Source organism: Rana temporaria, chromosome 2 (assembly GCF_905171775.1).
Source record: "Rana temporaria chromosome 2, aRanTem1.1, whole genome shotgun sequence".
Classification (NCBI taxonomy): domain Eukaryota; kingdom Metazoa; phylum Chordata; class Amphibia; order Anura; family Ranidae; genus Rana; species Rana temporaria.
Window position 1 is genome coordinate 291,977,331 of NC_053490.1, and position 22,485 is coordinate 291,999,815.

General features: G+C 39.1%; 1 protein-coding gene across 1 annotated transcript in view; it reads left to right on the forward strand.

Annotated features, from left to right (window-relative positions):
- LOC120926916 (ephrin type-A receptor 7-like) overlaps positions 1 to 22,485 on the forward strand; it is a 456,597-nt gene that overhangs the window by 287,023 nt on the left and 147,089 nt on the right. The window contains exon 4 of the mRNA XM_040337215.1: positions 1,277 to 1,442. Within this exon, the coding sequence (XP_040193149.1) occupies positions 1,277 to 1,442 (166 nt within the window). The remainder of the gene's footprint in view (positions 1 to 1,276; positions 1,443 to 22,485) is intronic.

Sequence of the window (22,485 nt, forward strand, 5' to 3'; positions counted from 1 at the left end):
TGTTATCCTGACTAGATGACATATGACGTCTTTCAGGATAACATGCTGGCGTACGCCCATGGGGGAGCGTGCAGCGTGGCGATCGGTGGTGCTGTGTGTCACTCTGACACACTGCATCTCGTGGTAGGGAGCCGATCGGCGGCTATACCTGTCAGAGGTGGGGTCTGTGCTGATAATCAGCACATTGATTATCAGTGCAGCCCCCGTGAGAGGTGCCCATCAGCTGCCAATCAGTGCCCACCAGCTGCCAGTCTGTGCCCCATCAGTAATGCATGTAAGTGCCCATTAAAGTGCCAATCAGTGCCCATAAATGTGCCAATTAGTGCCCCATCAGTAATGCCTGTCAGTGTTCTTCAGATGGCAATCAGTAATGCCTGGCCGTAGCTCCTCATCAGTGCTGCCTATCTAGTGCCATCTATCAGTGCCCATCAGTGCTACCTATCAGTGCCACCTACAGTGCCCATCAGTGCCTCCTATCAGTGCCACCTATTAATGCCCATTAGTGCTGAATATCAGTGCCCACCATTGTCACCTATCAGTGCTGCATATCAGTGTAGCCTATCGGTTCCCACCAGTGCTGCATATCAGTGCTACTTATCAGTGCCCAGTAATTCTACATCAGTGTTTCCTTATCATTGCCACCTCATCAGTATACCAACTTCAATTTCTTGCCTATCTGGATTTATTTTTCCAAGGAACCAAAATGATTTCATTTGCCAAGACTTATACAAACACTCTCTATTTTCTGCATATGAAGTGGAACTGTAATCTTAGCTGTAGTCTGAATTAAAGATGGAAAACTCATTGATCCTCTGTGTGTGCAAATATATCACAACAGATAAGTTTCAGGCAGATTAATTTACTTTTTTTTAATCCTTCCCTTTTTTAGTACTTTTCATTTTGGTTTTGCTGATAACAGCATTAGATAGTTCCTTTACATTTCATTGCCTTCTTAACTTAGAATTACAGATTTTTATCCAATCTCCGAATCAAAATACCAAATAGGTAACTTGAAAATTATTTGATGTCAGATAACGGATTCCTGACATCCCTTAATAATAGGGATTTGTCCGTTAAAAGGATAAGTTTGCCCTGCAGCTGTTGAACAGTGCTTATGTCTTGGTACTGTGTTATGTATATCTAGCTGCAGAAGTGCTTACTGAATTGTAGTATGCCTAAATTCTTCAAAATGTAGCCAGTTTGAACAGTAATGATTATAGGTAAAACCAGGATATTTTTTGAGTCTTTAATGTGTAATATTTTTATGTTTCCATAGGACCAAAGAGACCAGAGTTACTCCACTTTGAAAACAGCCCTCACATCAGTGACTGTTCATAACCTAAAGCCGGGAACAGTCTATGTCTTCCAAATCCGCACATCATCTTCATCACAAGATTATGGTAGTTACAGTCCAAGCATTGAAGTGGAAACACTAGGAGAATGTAAGTTATTTCCTGTACATAAATTAAATTGGGTTATGATGTAACTAATCAACTGTATGTAACAGGAGGTTCTATATGCCCTTACTAATTAGGTACACTGAGTAGCCCTTTGTTAACTCAGTAGCCCTATAGAGGATTAATGGTCACTTAAAGGTGTGCATCCACCAGCATTTGTGCAAGCAAAAATACTGCTTTATAATTCCCTTTTACATGATTTAACCACTTGGTGCCCGCACTATAGCCGAAAGACAGCTACAGAGCAGGCTTAAAATGCTGGGAGGGCATACATGTATCTCCTCCCATGCTCGTGCTGCCTGTGTGCCCCTTGCGACACATGGGAAGTGCGCTCTGTGATCGCCGAGTCCTTGGGACTCGGCTGATCACAGATCGGAGTAAAGGATCGATCAGGACCAGTGACAGCTGATCACTTGATGTAAACAGAAGACGGTAATTGGCTTTTTTTTCTTGTGCTAGCAGCATGAGGAGAAAAAAATAAAGTCGATTACTGGCTTCTGTAAAAGGGACATTGGTCCCACACAGTGACCACCAGTGCTGCTAACCAGTGCCCACCAGAGCTACTAACCAGTGCCCACCGGTGTCACCTACCAGTGCCCATCAGTACTGCTAACAAGGGCCCACCAGTGTCACCTACCAGTGCCCAAAAGGGCCACCTATCAGTGCCCACAGTGCCACCTATCAGTGCTGCCTATCAGTGCCCATCAGTGTCACCTATCAATGCTCATCAGTGCAACCTATCAGTGCAGCCTCATCAGTATCTCCTGATCAGTGCCCACCAGTGCCACCTCATCAGTGCCCACCAGTGCCACCTCATCAGTGCTCATCAATGCCAACTATCAGTGCCCATCAGTGCCACCTATCTGTGTCCATCAGTGCGGCCTTTCAGTGCCCATCAGTGCAGCCTCCTCAGTGCACATCAATGAAGGAGACAATTATTTCTGTTTTTATTTTTTTTTATACTTACCAAGGGTTTTTGCCTAATCCTCCTTTTCTGGGGTCCCATGAGGCACTCATGGCCCCTCTTTTTCACGAGTGCCCCTGCACAGACAGCAGGATTCGGCCCTGCCCCCCAGCTCCCATGTCCTTGGATTTGATTGACAGCAGTGGGAGCCAATGGCTCCTGCTACTATCAATTTATCCAATGAGGACCCAAGACAGTGGCTGGAGCTGCTGTGCTCATCCCCATTGTTGGAACGATCAGGATAAGGTAAGAAAAAGGGGGGTCTGGGGGGTGGGTGCTGCAGCACAGGGTGAAAAACAGTGAGGGTAAACAACCCCTTTAAATACCACCAAAAGAGAGCTCTATTTGTGTAAAAAATGTTTTTTTTTAAAAATCATATGGGTACAATGTAGCATGATTGCAAAATTGTCATTCACGTATGACAGTGCTGAAACCTGGAAATTGGCCTGGGCAGGAAGGGGGCGTATGTGCCCAGTAAGCAAGTGGTTAAAATTTAAAGTGAGCACACCTTCATTCTAATCACTAAGCCAAGCATACATTTAAAGTGGCAAATGAATAGACCCGCCACCAGTAAATTTTCACTCATAAAATTAGCAAGCATATTTGTGTGTATGCCTACATATGTATATAACATCTGAAATCCAGATGTCACACTTTTCTTAAAGTGGAAGAAACCCCTAGATGTTAATATTCTTAAAAATGCACACACATATACAGTATATTAAACATTTCTAAGAGGTTATTATTTTTGTGTGGGACTCCTCTGGGGAGATTTACCCTTACTTCTTTTGCAGTAACATAAAATGGGGGAGCGGTTGTCTTCAGGGCTGACTGCAATTAAAATGATTCTGGTAGTTCAATGTCTTCCCTATCTTACTAAAAGTGGTTATTTGTTTTTGTCTGTTTATTGGATATATTTACCAACACGAAAATAGAGAAACTCTCCCTAATATTGGCAAAAATGTGTTTGTCCTTCCCAACCCTTTTCCAAAAATATATTGTAAACTTTTGGGCTTTACAATTGCCTTCATTGATAGTATAATGTGATATATAACCCATACAATGTAATATTTGACATGTTTGACTATAGCAATCTGATTTTTGTTCAGTTCTTGGGAACCAGTTTGGCAAAAGCTCTCATAGCTACATCACTGCTTGCATCCTGGGCACCTTTTCAAATTCTTTACCCCTGGCTGTTTTCCCACAGTGAGGGTTAAGGGTGAGAAGAAAAAACAGCCTTGTGGGTATGGCAAAATGTAACAAATCGAATTGATGCATAGTGATGTTATCATGATTGTCAGAAAGCCTGGCCGCTCAGCTTGTGTATGGAGATGGGAGTCTGAAGCCGCGTACACATGACCATTTTTAATGTCCTAGAAAAAAAACGCTGTTTTTTTCAACGTGATTCTTGTCAAGCCTGTCTTGCATACACACAATCGTGAAAAAAAAATGCTTGAACAAAGCACGGTGACGTACAACACATACGACGGCACTATAAAGGGGAAGTTCCATTCGGATGGCGCCACCCTTTGGGCTGCTTTTGCTGATTTTGTGTTAGTAAAAGTTTGGTGAGAGACGATTAGCGCTTTTCAGTCTTCGTGCTTTTCAGTCTGTTACAGCGTGACGAATGTGTTATCTCCATTACAAACGTTAGTTTTACCAGAACGAGTGCTGCCATCTCATAACTTGCTTCTGAGCATGCGTGTTTTTTTCACGTCATTAAAGCCTACACACGACCGTTTTTCACGACATGAAGAACGACAACGTGAAAAACGGCAACATGAAAAATGACGCGAAAATTTAGAGCATGTTCTAAATTTTAAATGCCCATTTTTCACGTCAAGAAAAATGCTCTGGAGCCTACGCACAATCGTTTTAATGACCATTTTAAAAAATGGCATTTTTCACGTCATGAAAAACAGTCGTGTGTACGCGGCATAAGGCTTTTAAAGTGACCTGTGATTGACATTCATAAAGCATTTGACATTGTGCACTTCTTCTTGGTGGACTTTACTTGTGAGTGGTTTTATCTCATGGTTTTAATAAAATGTTAGCTTTTTGTGACTATATTGGAGTTTTCTCTTTGCCTTGAGTGAATGAACATGGTTGTGCCCTTTACCTTTGGCTCTTCTAGTGGAAAAGAGGGTTGACATTGTGTGATGCAGAATAGGGAAACAATTAGGCTGCAACCTTTGCTCAGCACACATTTTTTGCAGGTTTATATTGTTTTTGCACCACTAAAGTCCTGTACACACGATCGGTTTGTCCGATGAAAATGGACCGATGGACTGTTTTTATCGGACAAATCGATCGTGTGTGGGCCCCATGGGTTTGTTTTCCATTGGTGAAAAAAAAATAGAACATGTTTTAAAATTTTCCTATGGATAAAAAACCGATAGAAAAAAACGATCGTCTGTGGGGAAATCCATTGGTCAAAAATCCACGCATGCTCAGAATCAAGTCGACGCATGCTCGGAAGCATTGAACTTCATTTTTCTCAGCACGTCGTAGTGTTTTACGTCACCGCGTTTGGACACGGACGATTTTTGGCCGATGGTGTGTAAGCAAGACTGATGAAACTCAGCTTCATCGGATATCCGACAAAAGAAACCATCCGATTAGATTCCATCAGATATCCAATCGTGTGTGTACAGGGCTTTACACTCTAATCCCAATTTTTCCACAACTGTTTATCTAATGCAAAGAATTAACTTTTTAGGCAAGTAACAGCCTGTGCTCATATAATATTTGTGCTGCTCTACAGTATGCTGGCACCAATAAAATGCAAAACTGAATTTTTAGACAACCCTTTCCCAAAGATAAACATTGTTACATATTTTTTGGCATTTCATTATGGCGCATCATCATTAAAAATGGACAACAGTTTATGTTTTTGCATCATTCTCTCTTTAGCTTGAATTTTTTTTTGGCTTTCATGCAGACTATATCATGCTGTTCGTATAAATCTTTTATCTCTATTTGAATACACTGCTACCATTCAGAAATATTTTTGATACATGTCCTTTAAAGTACTGAATCCTAACAGTAATTCTTCAAATAGAAACCACCTTGTTTTACTCCCTAACTGAGAATTTTATGGCCAAAAATACTTTACCAGTATTACTAAACACTTTACATTTTGCAGCTAATATGTAAATATGTATTTTTTTCTTCTTTTGCCACATGAGGAATAATTATATATATATTTATATATATATATATATATTTTATTTATATATATATATATATATATATATATATATATATATATATATATATATATATATATATATATATATATATATATAAATAAAAAAATAATTGCTCTCCCACCAAAATTGAAAAACAAAATTGTTCACACAAAAAACAATAAAGTGTAAGTTCATAAATAAACACTAAAGGATTATCAATGAAGATTCATTCCAATAAGTGAATATAGACAGACTCATCAATGGCAAAGTCCATGTAACTTAAATGGGATAAGAAAAAAGGAAAAAATACTTGACAGCAGGTCTACTCGGATGTTCTGTTCATTAAGAAAAAGAAAGGCGTTCACTGTCGCTTACCAGATAGAAGATCGTATAACGCTCATCAAGATGTACTCCAGCCAAGCCAGGATGATTATCTGGGGATTCCTCTTCCAAGACACAACGCTCGCGTTGTACTGAGTTCCGTTCGTGTTACACCGGATACCCGCTGCAGTACAATCCTCACAGTTTCACCCGATCGAATCACCGATCACCAGTTCAATGTAACGTTCAGGCAGGATAAAGAGAAGAAAGCCTCATGGTGTAGTATGTAGGTTCAAATGTGTTTATTAAAAAAGCACTACAAACACACCGCAAATACACCAGGAGACATGCAAAGATAAAAAAAAACACAGCCGCGGCTGACAATCTGATTGGCTCGTGAGTGGTGACGTATAGGGTACTGACTCCACCCGACGCATTTCCCCATAGCAGGATTCTTCAGGGAAAGGAGATCGTATCCATACGTCACTCACCACAACATTTATAGGCAAGAAAGGCGCGAAAAACATTGTGAGACACCGGAAGCCACTTTTAAAAGTCGGTCCACCGGTGACACCCATGCTCTTCTAATAAAAAGAGTGTAAAGGGGTCCATAGAGGCAGACAAACGTCCGCATTCTATCATAGCTCCCCCCAAAACTCCAACATCTAATTATTATTAAAATACATATTAATGCAATGACATAATAAAATGACAAAGTACCTCAGAACCAAATCCATGTTAAAAAACATATACAATAACAATTTGATTTTACAGGGTCACCCATGCATATATCAAAAAATAATTTTAGATCAATTCATTATTTAAAATCAATTACCGTATTTATCGGCGTATAACGCGCACTTTTCCCCCTAAAATTAGGGGGAAATCGGGGGTGCGCGTTATACGCCGATGTCATTTTTTTACCAATGGGGGTGAGCGGGGATTGGGCGGGGGTGTCGTGCCGGCCATCCTACCTCTCCTGGTCCTGGGACGCCAGCGTACCGTACTAAAGAGATTAAGAATAGTTTGTCCCTTCTCTCCTCTTCTTGCTCCTCCTCCCCCTCCGAGTGTAGCTTCAGATTGGAGGAGGAGAGCGGTCACATGAGAGGAGAGCGATCATGTGACCAGCCGGGGAACACAGTGAGAATGAATGAGAAGGAACTGTCAGCTACGGTATGTAGAAGGGACTGGCAGTGATTTATTTTTAAACTTTACAGTACGCTGGCAGTCTCCTGGGAGTGCAAGGGGGCTGTGTAATGTAAATTAGCTGTACTGTGCAGGGAGACAATGCTGTGTAGTGTATTGGGGGGGAGGGGGGGCTACGTAGTGTGCTGAGATCTATGCAATGTGCTGAGATCTATGCAATGTACTGGTATCTATGTGAAATGTGCTGGTATCTATGTGCAATGTGCTGAGATCTATGCAATGTACTGGTATCTATGTGCAATGTGCTGGTATCTATGTGCAATGTGCTGGGATCTGTGTAAGGTGCAGGGGGGGGGGGGGCTTTGGTCTGTGTAATGTGCAGGGGGGCTTTGGAATATAAAATGGGCTGTTTAAAGTTTTTTTCCTGAAACTTCCCTCTTAAAATTAGGGTGCGGGTTATACGCCGGTGCGTGTTATACGCCGATAAATACGGTAATAAATAAAAAATGTCAAACATATTCATTGACAATATAAAACTAATATATATATATATATATATATATATATATATATATATATATATATATATATATTTTTTTTTTTTCCTCAGGGAGCCTAGATGAAATGATATCTAAAAAGGGGGGGTTCCCCAAAACTCCCATATGGAGGGATCCATAATAAAAAATATTATCTGACCAATACAAAAATGTGTATAGAAATATATATAAAATTATTCTGCATCTTCTCCCTGAATATCTAGGCACAAAGGAAAACATTTTTTTTACAAGGAAAGATGTCAAAAGGTGGGGGGGGGGCTGGCTCAATACTAAATCATAGGGAAGACTCCACAGAAAAATACGGGGGGGGGGGGGTCGAGCCCCACAGAGAAAAATGGAAAAAGAAAGAATGGGGGGGGGGACAATTCCCTGGGATACATTAATTGTGCCAGTATAGAACTCAGCTGTTATTAATATGACAATTGATGTCCCATTCCACGTTGAGTCCCAGGGAGTTATAACACTGATGGTCAAAAATCCACCTGGTCTCATGGTGGGAAATGTGTCTCTTGAGATTACTCCCCCTCCAGTGAGGAACACATTTTTCTACAGCTATAACCTGGAGTACAGATGTATCTCGATGATGGAAATGGCGGAAATGGCGTGAAACACTATGCCCTATGAAGTCTCTCCTGATGTTAAAGAGATGCTCCCCTATACAAACATTAAGGGCTCTAGTGGTACGTCCCACATATTGTAGCCCACACAGGTATTTCAAAAGGTATATAACCCCTAGAGTACTACAGGTAATAAACTCAGATATCTGAAAAGTTTTAGAAGTGACATAGAAAGTAAATGTCGAGGTTCTAATGGTTTGTGATGTTTTGCATACAACACACTTTTTGCAAGGAAAATAACCTTTCATATTACCAAACATCATGGGACGTATTGGAGGGTCAATGGCATTAGGGGCCACAATATCTTTCAATGACCTATTGCGTCTGAAGAGGATTTTAGGTTGGTCAGGTAAAATAGGTGCCAGGATTTTGTCACATTTAAGGACCTGCCAGTGTTTCTTAAAAATCCTATTTATCCACCAATACTGCGATGAGAAGGTTGTGATAAAGGACCACTCATATTGGTTATGGCTATCAGAAACATCCTTAGGGGACCAGCAAATCCTGTCTATCTAATACTGAAACAGTCCTTAGATCTTCATCTAAGGTATTGGTGTCATATGCCTTTTTAATAAAACGTTCGCTCAAAATTTTGGCCTGATTCTGGAAGTCCTCCGGAAATGTGCAATTATTCTTCATGCGCCTAAATTGCCCTTTTGGGATGGCTTTCAGCCAATTCGGGTGATGGTTACTACTTGAAGGAATATAGCCATTCCTATCTGTGCTTTTAAAGTACGTTTTAGTGCACAGACGTCCATTTTCTTTAAAAATAACTAAATCCAGAAAATTGATGGAAGTCCTACTGTGTTCATAAGTGAATCGAATTCCCCATAAGTTGTTATTGATAACACTCATGAACTGATGAAGAGACTCCTCATCCCCACTCCACAAAAAAAACGTTGTCGTCAATGTAACGTCTCCAAAGAAGGAGGCGTGGCTCTTTCATGGGAAATAATACGTAATTTTCCCAGAGGGCCATAAAAAGTCCCGCTAAGCTGGGAGCATATTTGGCCCCCGTATCTAACCCGGTATTTTGTAAATAAAAATCTCCCCCATAAAAAAAGTAGTTATGTTCCATGGCAAATGTGAGTAATTTCATTACGAACTCTATGGTAGCATCTAATACTTCTGACCCCTGCTTTAGGAAAAATTTGGCAGCATGGTACCCTAACTCGTGCGGTATGATGGTATAAAGCGATGCGACACCTGCTGTCACCAAAAGGGTATCATCCTCGACCTCCCATTGGGAGACCTCATTAATAATTTGCATAGAATCTCCCAAAAAAGCAGGCGTTTTCTTCACCAATGGCTGCAAAAACTGATCAACAAAGCTACAAATTTTGCACAATGGCCTGTCACAAGGGGGCGGGTCACCGAGTGATGTCACTAGGTGGCTCCACCCATTACCTATATAAGGGCTGCCAACCGGCAGAGTAGGCATTAGACGGTCAGCCTTCGTTGCGGGCGGAGGTTTTTTTTTTTTAGTCCAGCGGTGCGGCGGGCATTGTGATTGACGATGGATCTACTTTGGGGAACAGTGTTTTGTTTTTTTAATAAAGGACTTGTCAAAAAAAGTCTACTGTTCTTATTTATTTTTGAATTTTTTTGGTGAATGAGTAGGGTGCAATTTACCCCATACTCATTCACAAAGTGAGAGGGATCTGGTATTTGGGGGGACCCCCACACTTTTTTTTTTTAACATTTAAGAGTTTTTTTTTTTATATTGCTGGCAGTATTTTGTTTACATGTCAGTGGGGAAGTTATCGGTTGTTAAGGACGCGGCAGCCTGCTGGTTAACAACCAGCTATTCTTCACATTTTTTGGCAGAAGCTGAACTTCCGCTTATTTGTCTCCTCCCCCCCTCCAGTGCCACATTTGGCACCTTTCAGGGAGAGAGGCTACCTGTCTTAGACATTACATCAGCAGCTCCCTCCTTTCCCCACCGCTGGGCCAGTAGGAGAGTGCAGCAGTGCCTCGTGCATGCGCAGTAGGGACCCGGCGTGGAGCCATAATGCTTCACTACCGGGTTCCTTTAATGGCAATGGCGACGGCAGCACCCAACAGCTGATGGAAACATCAGCTGTGGTGCTGACATCGCTGGGTTCCAGGACAGAGTAAGTGTCCTATTATTAAAAGTCAGCATCTGCAGTATGTGTAGCAGCTGGCTTTTAATTTTTTATTTTTTTGCAGGGTGGGCGGACCTCCTCTTTAAGGAAAACTAAATGAAAATAAATGAATTCCGAAACTATACTAAACGAATTACGAAACAAAATTAGTAACATAACGAACATATCCAAATTACTTTTTTCCTTTTTGCACATGTCTTATATACAGTACATGGAATAAAATAGAATATTTTATTATTATATATTATAAAAAACTTATGTTAGTACCAATAACAAAAAAAACTTTTCGGGGGAATCTTTAAAATTTGGAATTGTTGATGGAAATCAATCCTTTAGCAAACATATTCAGTATATGTTATAATGTTAAACAACATTTATAATTTTTTTTAGCACATTTTATGTATGACTTAGATGTTTTGTTACAATTGCATAAAGCCTTAGATGTTATTGACTATAATATTTTTTAAAACATCTAACTTTTTGGTTTAACTAGCCAGAGGTATCAGGTCTGCAGTTAATAGCTAGCAGTTATTTGATGGCCAAGGAGATGTGGCACGAGGTTCATTTGTGTTCAGTAGAATGGACATCAGTGAAGCATAACACAGTAGACTGATTTCTATGCATGAATGTAACAAGTGTTTTTATACCATCTTGTGTATATAGCAATGTTGTTCATTGGGAAGCCAAATCTCCATAAATTTACATAAATTTCTCATGCAATTTTCACTATATTGATGGCATGTTTGACCTATGATTCAACACCACCTGTTTCATCCGCAACAGATTAAATGTATGTGTGTTTCTCCATAGTATTTTTCGGCTACTCAGTTTATCCTATTATAAAAGCAATACCTCTTTTGCTTAATTATTAATCAGCTACAAATGTGCCAACATAGCTCTGGTTATTGAAATTCCATCATGACAGGATTATAATTTAGTGCACTAGTAAAATTAAAGAATTTGTAATCCTAGAAATAAAATAAAACCTTAAAATGTTTAATTGTAGAGTCCTGCTTGTCTTTTTTTTTGGAATGAATGTTAATTGTATTCAGCCATGCATCTGTTTTTGAAGGAATTCACTGACATGAAAATATAAATATATCTTGAGACTTATACATTACAGCTGAAGGATGCAATTTTTGTGTGCCAAAATCAATTCTTCACTATCAGAGTACAACTACTGTTATACCACACAAACCTGCCAAGTACTATGATGTGGGACTTTACATTATACTCCACTCTGGCAACGCTATCCTAGAAATTGTTTTTTTTTACCTTTATTTTTAATTCTGCTGGTAAACTGGTACAGTAACAATTAAAACTGACAATTGCGCAGTTGTGCGATGTGGCTCCTTTTCTCCTTTTTTTCCCCACAAATAGAGCTTTCTTTTGGACTCTGCGGTTTTTATTTTTCGTGCTATAAACAAACAGAAAGTGACAATTTTGAAAAAATATTTTTTACTTTTTACTATAATAAATATCCCCCAAAAATATATATATAAAAAAAAATGTTTCCTCAGTTTAGGCCGATACGCATTCTTCTACATATTTTTGAAAAAAAAATCGCAATAAGCGTATACTGATTGGTTTGCGCAAAGGTTGTAGCATCTACAAATTGGGGATAGAATTATGGCATTTTTATTAAAAAAATTTTTTACTAGTAATGACGACAATCTGTGATTTTTATTGTCACTGCCACCTTATGGAGGACACATCGGACATTTTTGACACATTTTTGGGATCATTGCACTGATTACTGTGAAAATGACACTGGCAGGGAAGGGGTTAACCACTAGGTGGGGCTGAATGGGTTAAGTGTGCCCTAGGGAGTGATTCTAACTGTAGGCGGGATGGCCTGTGTGTGACACAACAGTGATTACCGCTCTGATTACAGGAAGCTGTGATCACTGTCCTGTCACTAGGAAGACTGGGGAAATGCTTGTTTACATTAGCATTTCCCCGTTCTTCCTCATCGCGACATGATCGCTGTTATGCACCTGCAGTCGGAGTCATGGAGCTTGCGGCGCGTCCACAATGCTGCTTCTTAGAGGGGACGTATATATACGTCATTCTGCCATTCTGCCAATGTATATTGTCGTGTGGCGAGCGGTTAACTATGAATATGTATAAATAAATTGTGTGAATATCCAATGATGTGATTTCTGTTAATTTACAGGTATTTTATCTGCACATGATTAGATATTCAAAATGAACAGGAATTTGCTTTTACATGTTTACCTTCACCTCTCCCATCAATGAAACTACCACCAGTGACAATTGTTTTATGTCTTGTTACATCCCTCTTTCAGGCCTTACTGGTCATTAGAAATGTGTATTCGTTTTAGTCTGAATGCATTTTCGTCCAACTTTCGCATTCGTTTAAACAAACGATAACAAACGCGCAGAATACGAAATCCAAAAGATCGGAAATAAAAAAATGCTTTATTTTTGTTTCGTTGCGACAATAGTTTGATATAGATAGAAGATTTGACATGACGGTGACAATGGCAATCTATTTCTATCGAACTTGCGGTTGAATGTGCCTAACCTAACTCTATTAGTCCAAGATTTTTCGAGAGAAAAGATTCAACATTATAGAGACATGAAGATTCGACAAAGCAGCTAAAAACATACGATTGCCACGAGCGGACATTTACGGTCAAATGCTCGGCCCATAGGCTATAGAAGAATTCTAATGTTGGTTGACTAGTAATAATAATTAATAAATATAAAATAAGTTTTATTGATGGTGAACATGGGTTTCAAAAGTAGTTTATCAGTGTCACTTCCACTGAACATTTCTTCTTAGATGATGATTGGCAGCTCCTCTAGAGTAGAGTGTTGATGGATATTGTGGGGCTGCTTTTTCTCACTTTCTTCTAATGATACTAGTTCCCTGACTATCTCTAATTTCTGTTTTCTCTGTCTGGGCCATCTCCTGGAAAAAAATAAAAATAATAATACAACATGGGTGATTTCAAACTGCGGCTGTCAAAAAAAAAATAGTAATCATATACATATATGCAACATAGAACAATACGAGAGTTTTTTTTTTTATTTAGACTAAAGCAGTCAATGGGACATTCACCAAACATTTGCTGCATTTTAATAAATCCCTATAATTTGAAACAAATGCACGAGGAGGAGTCATTAGCAATAAGTATTTTTGAATGTCACATTTACTGCTTTATAAATATGCCTTACTGTGCACATTTGAAATTGAAGGGGTCAGTTTAGGTACAAAACGTAAGGAATTACCGTATTTATCGGCGCATAACAAGCACGGGCGTATAACACGCACCCCAATTTTAGGAGGGAAGTTTAAGGAAAAAAAATGTACATTTTAAATGCCCATCAATGAAGCCTTATCAGTGTCCATCTGCAGCCTTGCCCATCATTGCAGCATGATCAGCGTTCATCTGCAGCCTTTCCCTTGCCGAGGAGTGAACGATTGCTGCTGAGATAGACAGAGCCAGATGTCCTGTGTACTCGGCTCGTCTTGCGGTCCCACCCTTTGGTCCAGCTCCTATGATGGACATAACACCGGTCCAATGGCGGGAAGTAAATGCTAGAATGCATGACTGGGCGTGACTGTGAGCGGAGCTGAGTACACAGGAGATTCGGCTCTGTAAATTTCGGCCACGCACTTTCCATCCTTCCCCTCCAAGGCAGCCATTCAGCGTATAACACGCACCCACGTTTTCCCCCTGATTTCAAGGGAAAAAAAGTGTGTGTTATACGCCGATAAATACGGTATATTTTTTTTTCAGTGCCTCATTGCAGAATAGTGGTGTAATAATGTAATAATGCAATAATTTTCTTGTGACAATCTAAATGTTAATAAGTAGGCAATAAGATTGCTACCCTCAATCAAATAATTTTAAAGGAGAAGTATGGCCAAAGCTTTTTTTTTAGCCATACTTCTCCCATGGATCACTAGAGTGCACTTAGTTCTCTACACCAGTGACCCAGAATCAGCCAACAGTGAACTAAAGTCCACTCTCTGCTGACCTCACTCTGATGGTCCAGACTGGAAGTTAAAAAGTCAAGATCCACCCAGAAGCCTGAACCGACGCCTGGCTTAGCCTCTCAGAGAGCCACTGAGAGCCTGAGCCAGCTGCTCCCACCCTCCACAGCCCAGCGCTCCAGTGTACGCTGGAGGGTCAGAGCAGAAAGTGACTCACAGTCATCACTCAGTGCTCAGAGCAGACTCTAGAACTGAGCTATCATCGGTCTTTGCTGCAGCTCGGATCAGTGTTGCAGCAATCTGCATGAGTATAAATGTTTGTTTTTTCAGATTCCACACTTCTATTTTCCATAACAATAGAAAGTAATTCTATAACTTTTTCACATACTGCTTATAATTTACCTTTGATATATTGTGGCAAGTAACACCAAATAAATTGAAATAATTATTACTCTTGCTAAATGTATTATAATCTGAATGTACAGTTTAACGAAAGACAGTAAAACGTCTGCGCTTACAGCACAGCACAGCTTAATAAAAATTCCACTTACTGTATGCTAGGACAAGTGAAGAAAATGTGATATTGGAGCATGGCTCACCACTTGTAAATGTATTTTGCCTTTTTTTGCATGTCCTCGAGGTAGCAAAAAAAAATATAAAAAATCGTTGCTTTTTTACAAAGCAAAAAATAGGGCTTCTCGGATTAAAATTTCCTTGGTTGGCATAAGAGGCAGTAAAGGAATTTAGGGTGATTGCCTTAAAGTGTAACCAAAGACACAATTTTTTTTTTAGCTTTGGATAGACTGGAGAGGAATTAGAACATCTGTGTGGGTTTTATTACTGTCTGTGCCCCGATTAGTGAGATTTAGCCTGTCTATCTGTCCTGTTTACCATTTTCATTGAAAGTGAAAGTAATAGAACATTTTGGGTTGTCCCTAATGACCCTGGTGACACCCGGGAACTTTGGATGTGTTTCTTCTCCCTTCCTGTTTTAGATATGGGACAGGAAATGAAGGGGAATCTCCTCTATGGGACACAGGTGGCAATGAAAAAAATGACAGGGGTTATAACCCTCCCTTACTCTGTCCAAAATAAAATAAAAACATTTGCCTTTAGCTCTGCTTTAAAGGGACTGACTTTTATGAAAGGGTTTTAAAGTCAGTCCCTTCCCCTACTGGAATAATATTTCAGCATTTCAGTAAATGCTAGTGACTGCTTAGTCCTGTGCAAGAAAAATGTATAGAACAGAATTTTTACTGGCTCATGATTGCATGGCTAAAAGGAACATTATTTACTAAGCTTGGTGAACATTCACTTTGCAAAGTGAACAATCTATGCTTCACATGCACAGAAAGAATATGTTGGACATGCGGATAACTGTGTCAATCGAAGCCTTTGTGCACGAGTCTTGGCACATCTCTTTTCCTTTCTACCCTTCCCTGTAAATTCCTAGTATCTTCCTTGCAACTTCCTACCACCTACCACAGGAATGCTCAGGTTAACCTCACTGGATTCTCCTAGGTTATTAGAAAAGACAACCGGGGCACAAGGAATATTTTCAACTATATCAGATAAAATCAAAAGTCTAATATTCCATCTTACATTTAAACCCATGGAGATCTTTAAAAAAAAAATAGACTGTGTATCTCTACCTCATTCGGGAGTACATATTTTCTTTACATCATGAAACATGAAAGCTGTCATGTCTCCCTGATGTATTTATACAAAATGTTTGCAGGCATTACACCAATCCCAGTAATGTTCCACAGTGTTCACTCTCAAGGGGCTGTGCATTAAACACATCTCAGAAAACATTGTGTACATCAAATAGTTTAAACATTGTTAGTATTGCAGTTTATACACTGCATTGAGGAATCACATGTAACCAAATAAACAATATTTATAAAGCTGCTAGTAGTTGGTCATATTTAGCTGTACTGTTCTTTTTCCTGAGAATGTTTCATCACTCATCCAAGTGGCTTTCTCGGTTCTAAGTTCCAATATGTTTTAGGAGAGAGCATTTTTATGTGAGGAAAATCATGGAAACCGAATATGGGAATTTCACGTATTTACACCTCTCACATCATGTTCATGGATAATCACTATCTGTCTTGATGTATTACATAACACCATGGCAATTGGATTAGGGTGACTAAGTTACCCATTTTTCTAAATGTTGGGATATGCTCCTTAAAAACCCATTAGAACTAACTTAGGCTACTACTTGGACCAAAGGGGTTGTAAAGGTTCGTTTTTTATTTTCTAAATAAGTGCCTTTAAGCTAGTGCATTGTTGGCTCACTTACCTTTTCGTATTGCATATTACGAATGAATACAAAGCTTCTTATGACTGGATGCGTCAGAGATCATGACATCATCTGCAAGCCTCTTCACCTCAGCCAACCTAAGAAAGCTTTGTATTCATTCATAGAATACAAAGCTCAGTGTGAATGGCTGAGCATCACTCAGGCTGACATGATTTGGTTTCCAATAACAGAACAGGAACTTCCTGTCCCATTCCCAAAGGCAGCATTGTAAACTTATGTAGCTAAGGCTACATATAGTTTTTTTATAGTGTACATAGTGGGCACGTCTAGTAGTGAAGGTAATAGTTTGTTCGCAATGTCCTCCTGCTCCTGTCTGCTTGGAACTATACTTCATTAACCACTTCAGCCCCTGAAGATTTGGCTGCCCAATGATCGGGCCATTTTTTGCGATTCGGCACTGCGTCGCTTTAACTAACAATTGCGCGGTCGTGCGACGTTGCACCCAAACAAAATTTCCATCTTTTTTTCCCCACAAATAGAGCTTTCTTTTGAAAGTATTTATTCATCTCTGTGGTTTTTATTTTTTGCGCTATAAACAAAAAAAGAGCGACAATTTTGGCAACCTTTAAAACATGGAGATAGGTTTAAGTTAAAAAAAATCTAGTTATCAAGATCGATTATCAAGTTAAAAAATTATCCTACCAAAACTGTAAACTGGTTAAGTTAAACAATGATGCTATCAAAGCTGTAAACTAAGCTGGCCTAAAAAAAAAAAAAAATCCTATATACTGTAGATGCATTATTACATTAAATGTTTGCAAAGTGGTTCAATTTTTCTGCTTATTACAATGCAAAGCCATTGGCAACATTTTAAGATTTCTCTAGGTTTGTAATCCGAACTAAGGCTGCTGGGGGAGGTTAAGGATTAACTAGGGCATGGATTTTATATCAATTTGGAAGAAAACCGATTAGTTGGGGCAAGTGGTTTTTATCTGCTGAGAAATTGTATGTATGTATGAAAACCTCTCATTTTGTTCCATTAAAGGGCTCTAAAGCCACAATATAGATAGCTCACCCACAGTTGGTTAAAAAGGTACGGCAGAGGCATGCATGTCAAAAATATTGTTGGCTGAGAAAGGGATGATTTCCATTTAAACAGACACCGCAGATATAAATGAAAGGTTGGAATGATAGCTTGCTCGGTATGAATTTTACAGATTGTGCTTAACGGGGCCTTAAATTGCATCCGTTTACTGCTCAAGAGACATTTTCAGAATGAATTGAATCCAATAAAATTTTTATGGAAAAAAAGTGTAGCTGCCTAGAGCCTTCTTATTCAAACATTGGGTGGCAGAAAATTAATGAATAAGAAAAGCATTCAGATGTCATCATTTTAATACGGCCTTGTGATAAACAGGAATATTTTTTTCTCATGCCATCTTATATGGTTGTGTCAAAGCTTGTGGAAGCCAAAAGGCTTCATTTAATATTTCAGCAGAGTAATTTTGAAATACGGATTTCATTAAAGTGGACCTGGCAGGTTACCAGCATGTGATGTTTATGTTTATGTAAAGAAAAATTTGACATTTGCGTTTATTTTAACCCATCACTGTTCTCCCCAAGCAACACCCCATAGCCTGTACACATGTTGTCACAGAGACACTTCACAACAAAAGGCAATGTTAAACTTTCTGATAAACATTTACCTGACACAGTTATTTGTTGTGGTTATTTCTACAGTATACTGTGTCCAACAGAAAGCCCAATTATTTCCCACATATTTGATGTTTATTATCACCTTTGTGACTAAATGTTCGAAAATACAGACAATGATTCAATTTAGGGAACGGTGTGACCTAGAGGATATAGGGAGTGGATGTAACAACACACATCCTGGCTCCCACAGTACACATGAGTGGGTCGTTTCGTACAAATTTCCAAAAATTCGTACAAATTTTCGAAAATTCGTACAAATTTCCGAAGATTCGTACAAATTTCTGAAAATTCGTACAAATTTCCGAAAATTTGTACATTCGGAAACATCCGAAATACGAATTGCTATGCTTCCGAATTTTACGAAATATGTGATTTTGTTGACGAATTTTGGATCCGAATTTCTTACAACGGTCGGAAACATGACTGGTGTTTTCTTGACCAATCAGAGGTTTTCTTCTGCTGCTAAATGAGAGTTAGGAAAATTACCTTTTTTAATATGGGAGTGGGAGACTGGTACTGGTAGTTGATGGGAGATTCAGAATCAGACAAAATAAGAATGTTCATTAATATTGTTTTATTGTTGTCATAATAATTACGATTATTCGTTATGATGAAGTTAAAAACCCAGGAAGTCAGCACAGCACATGGATGGTGGGAGCCTCTCATAATGAACACAGCAGGGGTACAGCCCCAGGAGGAAGTCAGCACAGCACAGGGATGTGGGAGCCCCTCATAATGAGCACAGCAGGCACACAGCCCCAGGAGGAAGTCAGAATAGCACAGGGATGGTGGGAGCCCCTCATAATGAGCACAGCAGGAACACAGCCCCAGGAGGAAGTCAGAATAGCACAGGGATGGTGGGAGCCCCTCATAATGAACATAATGAGTCGACGACTGCCATTGGATTGAATACGAATTTTTGTCGAATGTTCGTTAACTTTATTATGAGGGGCTCCCACCATCCCTGTGCTGTGCTGACTTCCTGGATTTGCTTATTCAACATAACAAATGTTTGTAATTGTTAAGAAACGTTAAAGAACATTCGACAAACATTTTTATTCAATCCAATGGCAGTTGTCGACTCATTATGAGGAGCTCCCACCATCCCTGTGTTGTGCTGATTTCTTTCTGGGGCTGTGCCCCTGTTGTGCTCATTGTGAGGGGCTCCCACCATCCCTGTGCTGTGCTGACTTCCTCCTGGGGCTGTACCCCTTGCTGTGCTCATTATGAGGGGCTCCCACCATCCCTGTGCTGTGCTGACTTCCTCCTGGGGCTGTATCCCTTCCTGTGCACATTATGAGCAGCTAATATGAAACGGAACGGAAAAAAACAAATTTATTGACGGCGCCCATGTCTATCCCACAGTGCATCTCACCTGGTCTAGACCTGTGCTTGACCTGTGTTGTTGTGGCTTTAGATCTCCTGCTTTATGTTGGTTTCCTTCCCAACCTTCCAAGGCCAAGCTGGTGGCGGTATATTCAGACTGTTTTGTGCCCTTGCTGAATTTGTGGTGTTCTTATAGAAGGAGGCTGATGGGACACATATGTTCAGACTGTGGCTTTCAAGGCTGCAGTACTGCTATTATTTTGGATTATTTTATACTGTCTAAGGCCCCTTGCACGCAGTGATATCTAGGAGTAATGTATTGCTTGTGGCTTTTTTAATGCACTTGGGAAGGAGAGTCTATGGCAGGCTCTGGCTGGACAGGACTGAACACCATACCAATTGGTACCAGCAATTAGGGCCCTGTGCATTCAAGCCTTATGCCCCATAGCACAATATTTGAAAATCCGATGACAGATCGTCCAACTTTTTTCGTCTACTAGTCGCAAGTAGAAATTGAATAGGTTACTAAAGTCACGAAAATTCTCGTACGACAGAAAATAAATCGGAAGTGACGTCATGTGTTGTAATGTATTTGTGTTGTATTTTCGGATGACAACTCTACTAACTAAACGAAAATCATATGATTAGGTATGGTACGAGGAAAATTTTCATGCATGTCCGATAAAATAAAATCGGATGAACTGTCATGATCGGCTCTCGGAAGCCCTGTACTAATGATCTGATTATCGTACGATTCCTCCTCGGACAACATTTTACTGACGATATTCAGATCGTGTGTACAGGCCATAAAGGTTTGGTACAGCATTCAGACCCTGAGACTTAGACAGTTTGCCTAAACAAGACTGGATGCTAAACCTGTCACTCCCAGGCACAGCCAAAATACTGGGAGTGCTGCACTGCTCCTAGAAAGCTCCAGGTGCAAGGGGCCTAAAACTGCATGTGAAACTGTACTACTGTGTTATCTGCATGACCTACAGCAAGGTGGTCACAAACTGTTCCTGTGAAACACATAAGGACTATGTTTCCTTTAAAAGCTTTGGATTGAAGGTGTACCTTTAATTGTAGGACCTAAAGATGTTGCTAGTGTCTTTTGCTTAGGACTTTGTTTCTCTCTCTCATCCAAGGGTAATATTTGGTTACTAGAAGAGAGGCCAAAAAAAATGCAAAGGCAAGAGGTGTGTACACCTGTAATGCCCTGTACACACGATCGGTTCGTCTGACGAACCGATCGTGTGTGGGCCCCATTGTTTTTTTTTCCCATTGGTGAAAAAAATAGAACCTGTTTTTAAATTATCTGATGGTTAAAAAAACAACAGAAAAAAATGATCGTCTGTGGGGAAATCTATCGGTCGAAAATCCATGCATGCTTAGAATCAAGTCAACACATGCTCGGAAGCATTGAACTCCATTTTCCTCTGCACGTCGTTGTGTTTTACGTCACCGCGTTGGACAGGATCGGATTTTTAACTGATGGTGTGTAGGCAAGACTGATGAAAGTCAGCTTCATCGGATATCTGATGAAAAAATCGTGTGTACGTGGCATAAGGCTATTACATTAAGGTGTGTGAAAAAAAACTGAAAGAGAAGGGGAAGGAGGTAGTGGCCAGGCTGTAGCAGTTTTCCCAATTGCAGGTGAAGGTGGCAGCTTATAATGTAGACACCGTTAAAGCTATTTCCCCCAAGAAGCTGAGAGCTCAAGTTTATTCTGACATACCGGGATTGATTAATGAGGGGATGAGTGACTCTCATAAAATAGTGATTCAGTGCAAGAGTGTAACTTTGTTTAAAACTCAGATAGAAACAATGAAGGAAGTAGTTATTTTTTTTTATGCACTGCTTATAGGAAACTTGAAAAAAAAAAATTTCTCTAAATCATGCATTATCTTATGGTAAAAAAAAAAGCCAAATGATGCCATTGATAAAATGGATATTATTAAAAACTCATGGCATAAGGACAACATCAAAATTGTTGGGGTTCCAGAAAAAAAACTGAGGGGTAATATAACTGAGTATAGTGAGAAATGTACAGTATTTTCTCAGTGTTCAGAAAAGATCCAGGGGCAAGTAGACATGTGCGTTTCATTCCGAATTTAAATTCTGGCAGATTTTAGTTTTTCAGAAATTTGGATGTATATAATTACAATAGTACAGAATTTAAACGAATCCGAATTAACGGAAAAAAAATTGGACGTAATTCGTATCCTTTTCGAATACTTTTCAAATTTGAATACTTTTTTAATTCAAAGAGTTTTCGAATTTCCAAAGAGAATGAAATAGAATAGAAAATAAAGGGATAGAATGGAAAAACAAAAATAGAATATAAAAGAATATAACAGAAACAAAGAATAGAATGGTAAACTACAATATAATAGAAACAAATAGACTAGAATAACAAGAATATAACCAACTTCTGAAATTCGAATTTCAAATAGAATAAGTTTGAAGTTAAAAACATAAGAAAAGAATAGCATAGAAAAAAAGAATAGAATAGAATAGAATAGACTATAATAAAATTAAAAAGAAAATAATAAAATAAATTTGAATTCAAAAAATATAACCGTTTCCCAAAATTCAAATAGAATCAATTTGAATTTGAATAGAATGGAAATTAATAGATTAGAATAGGAGGATGGATATATTCATTCTATTCTATTCTATTTTTCTATTCTATTCAAATTATAATTAATTCTATTTGAATTTTGGAAAATGGTTATACAATTTCTATTCTATTCTATTGTTTTTTTTATTCTATTCTTTGCTGCTATATTCAACCTATAGAAGATGGTTATAATCATTCTATTTAATTCTAT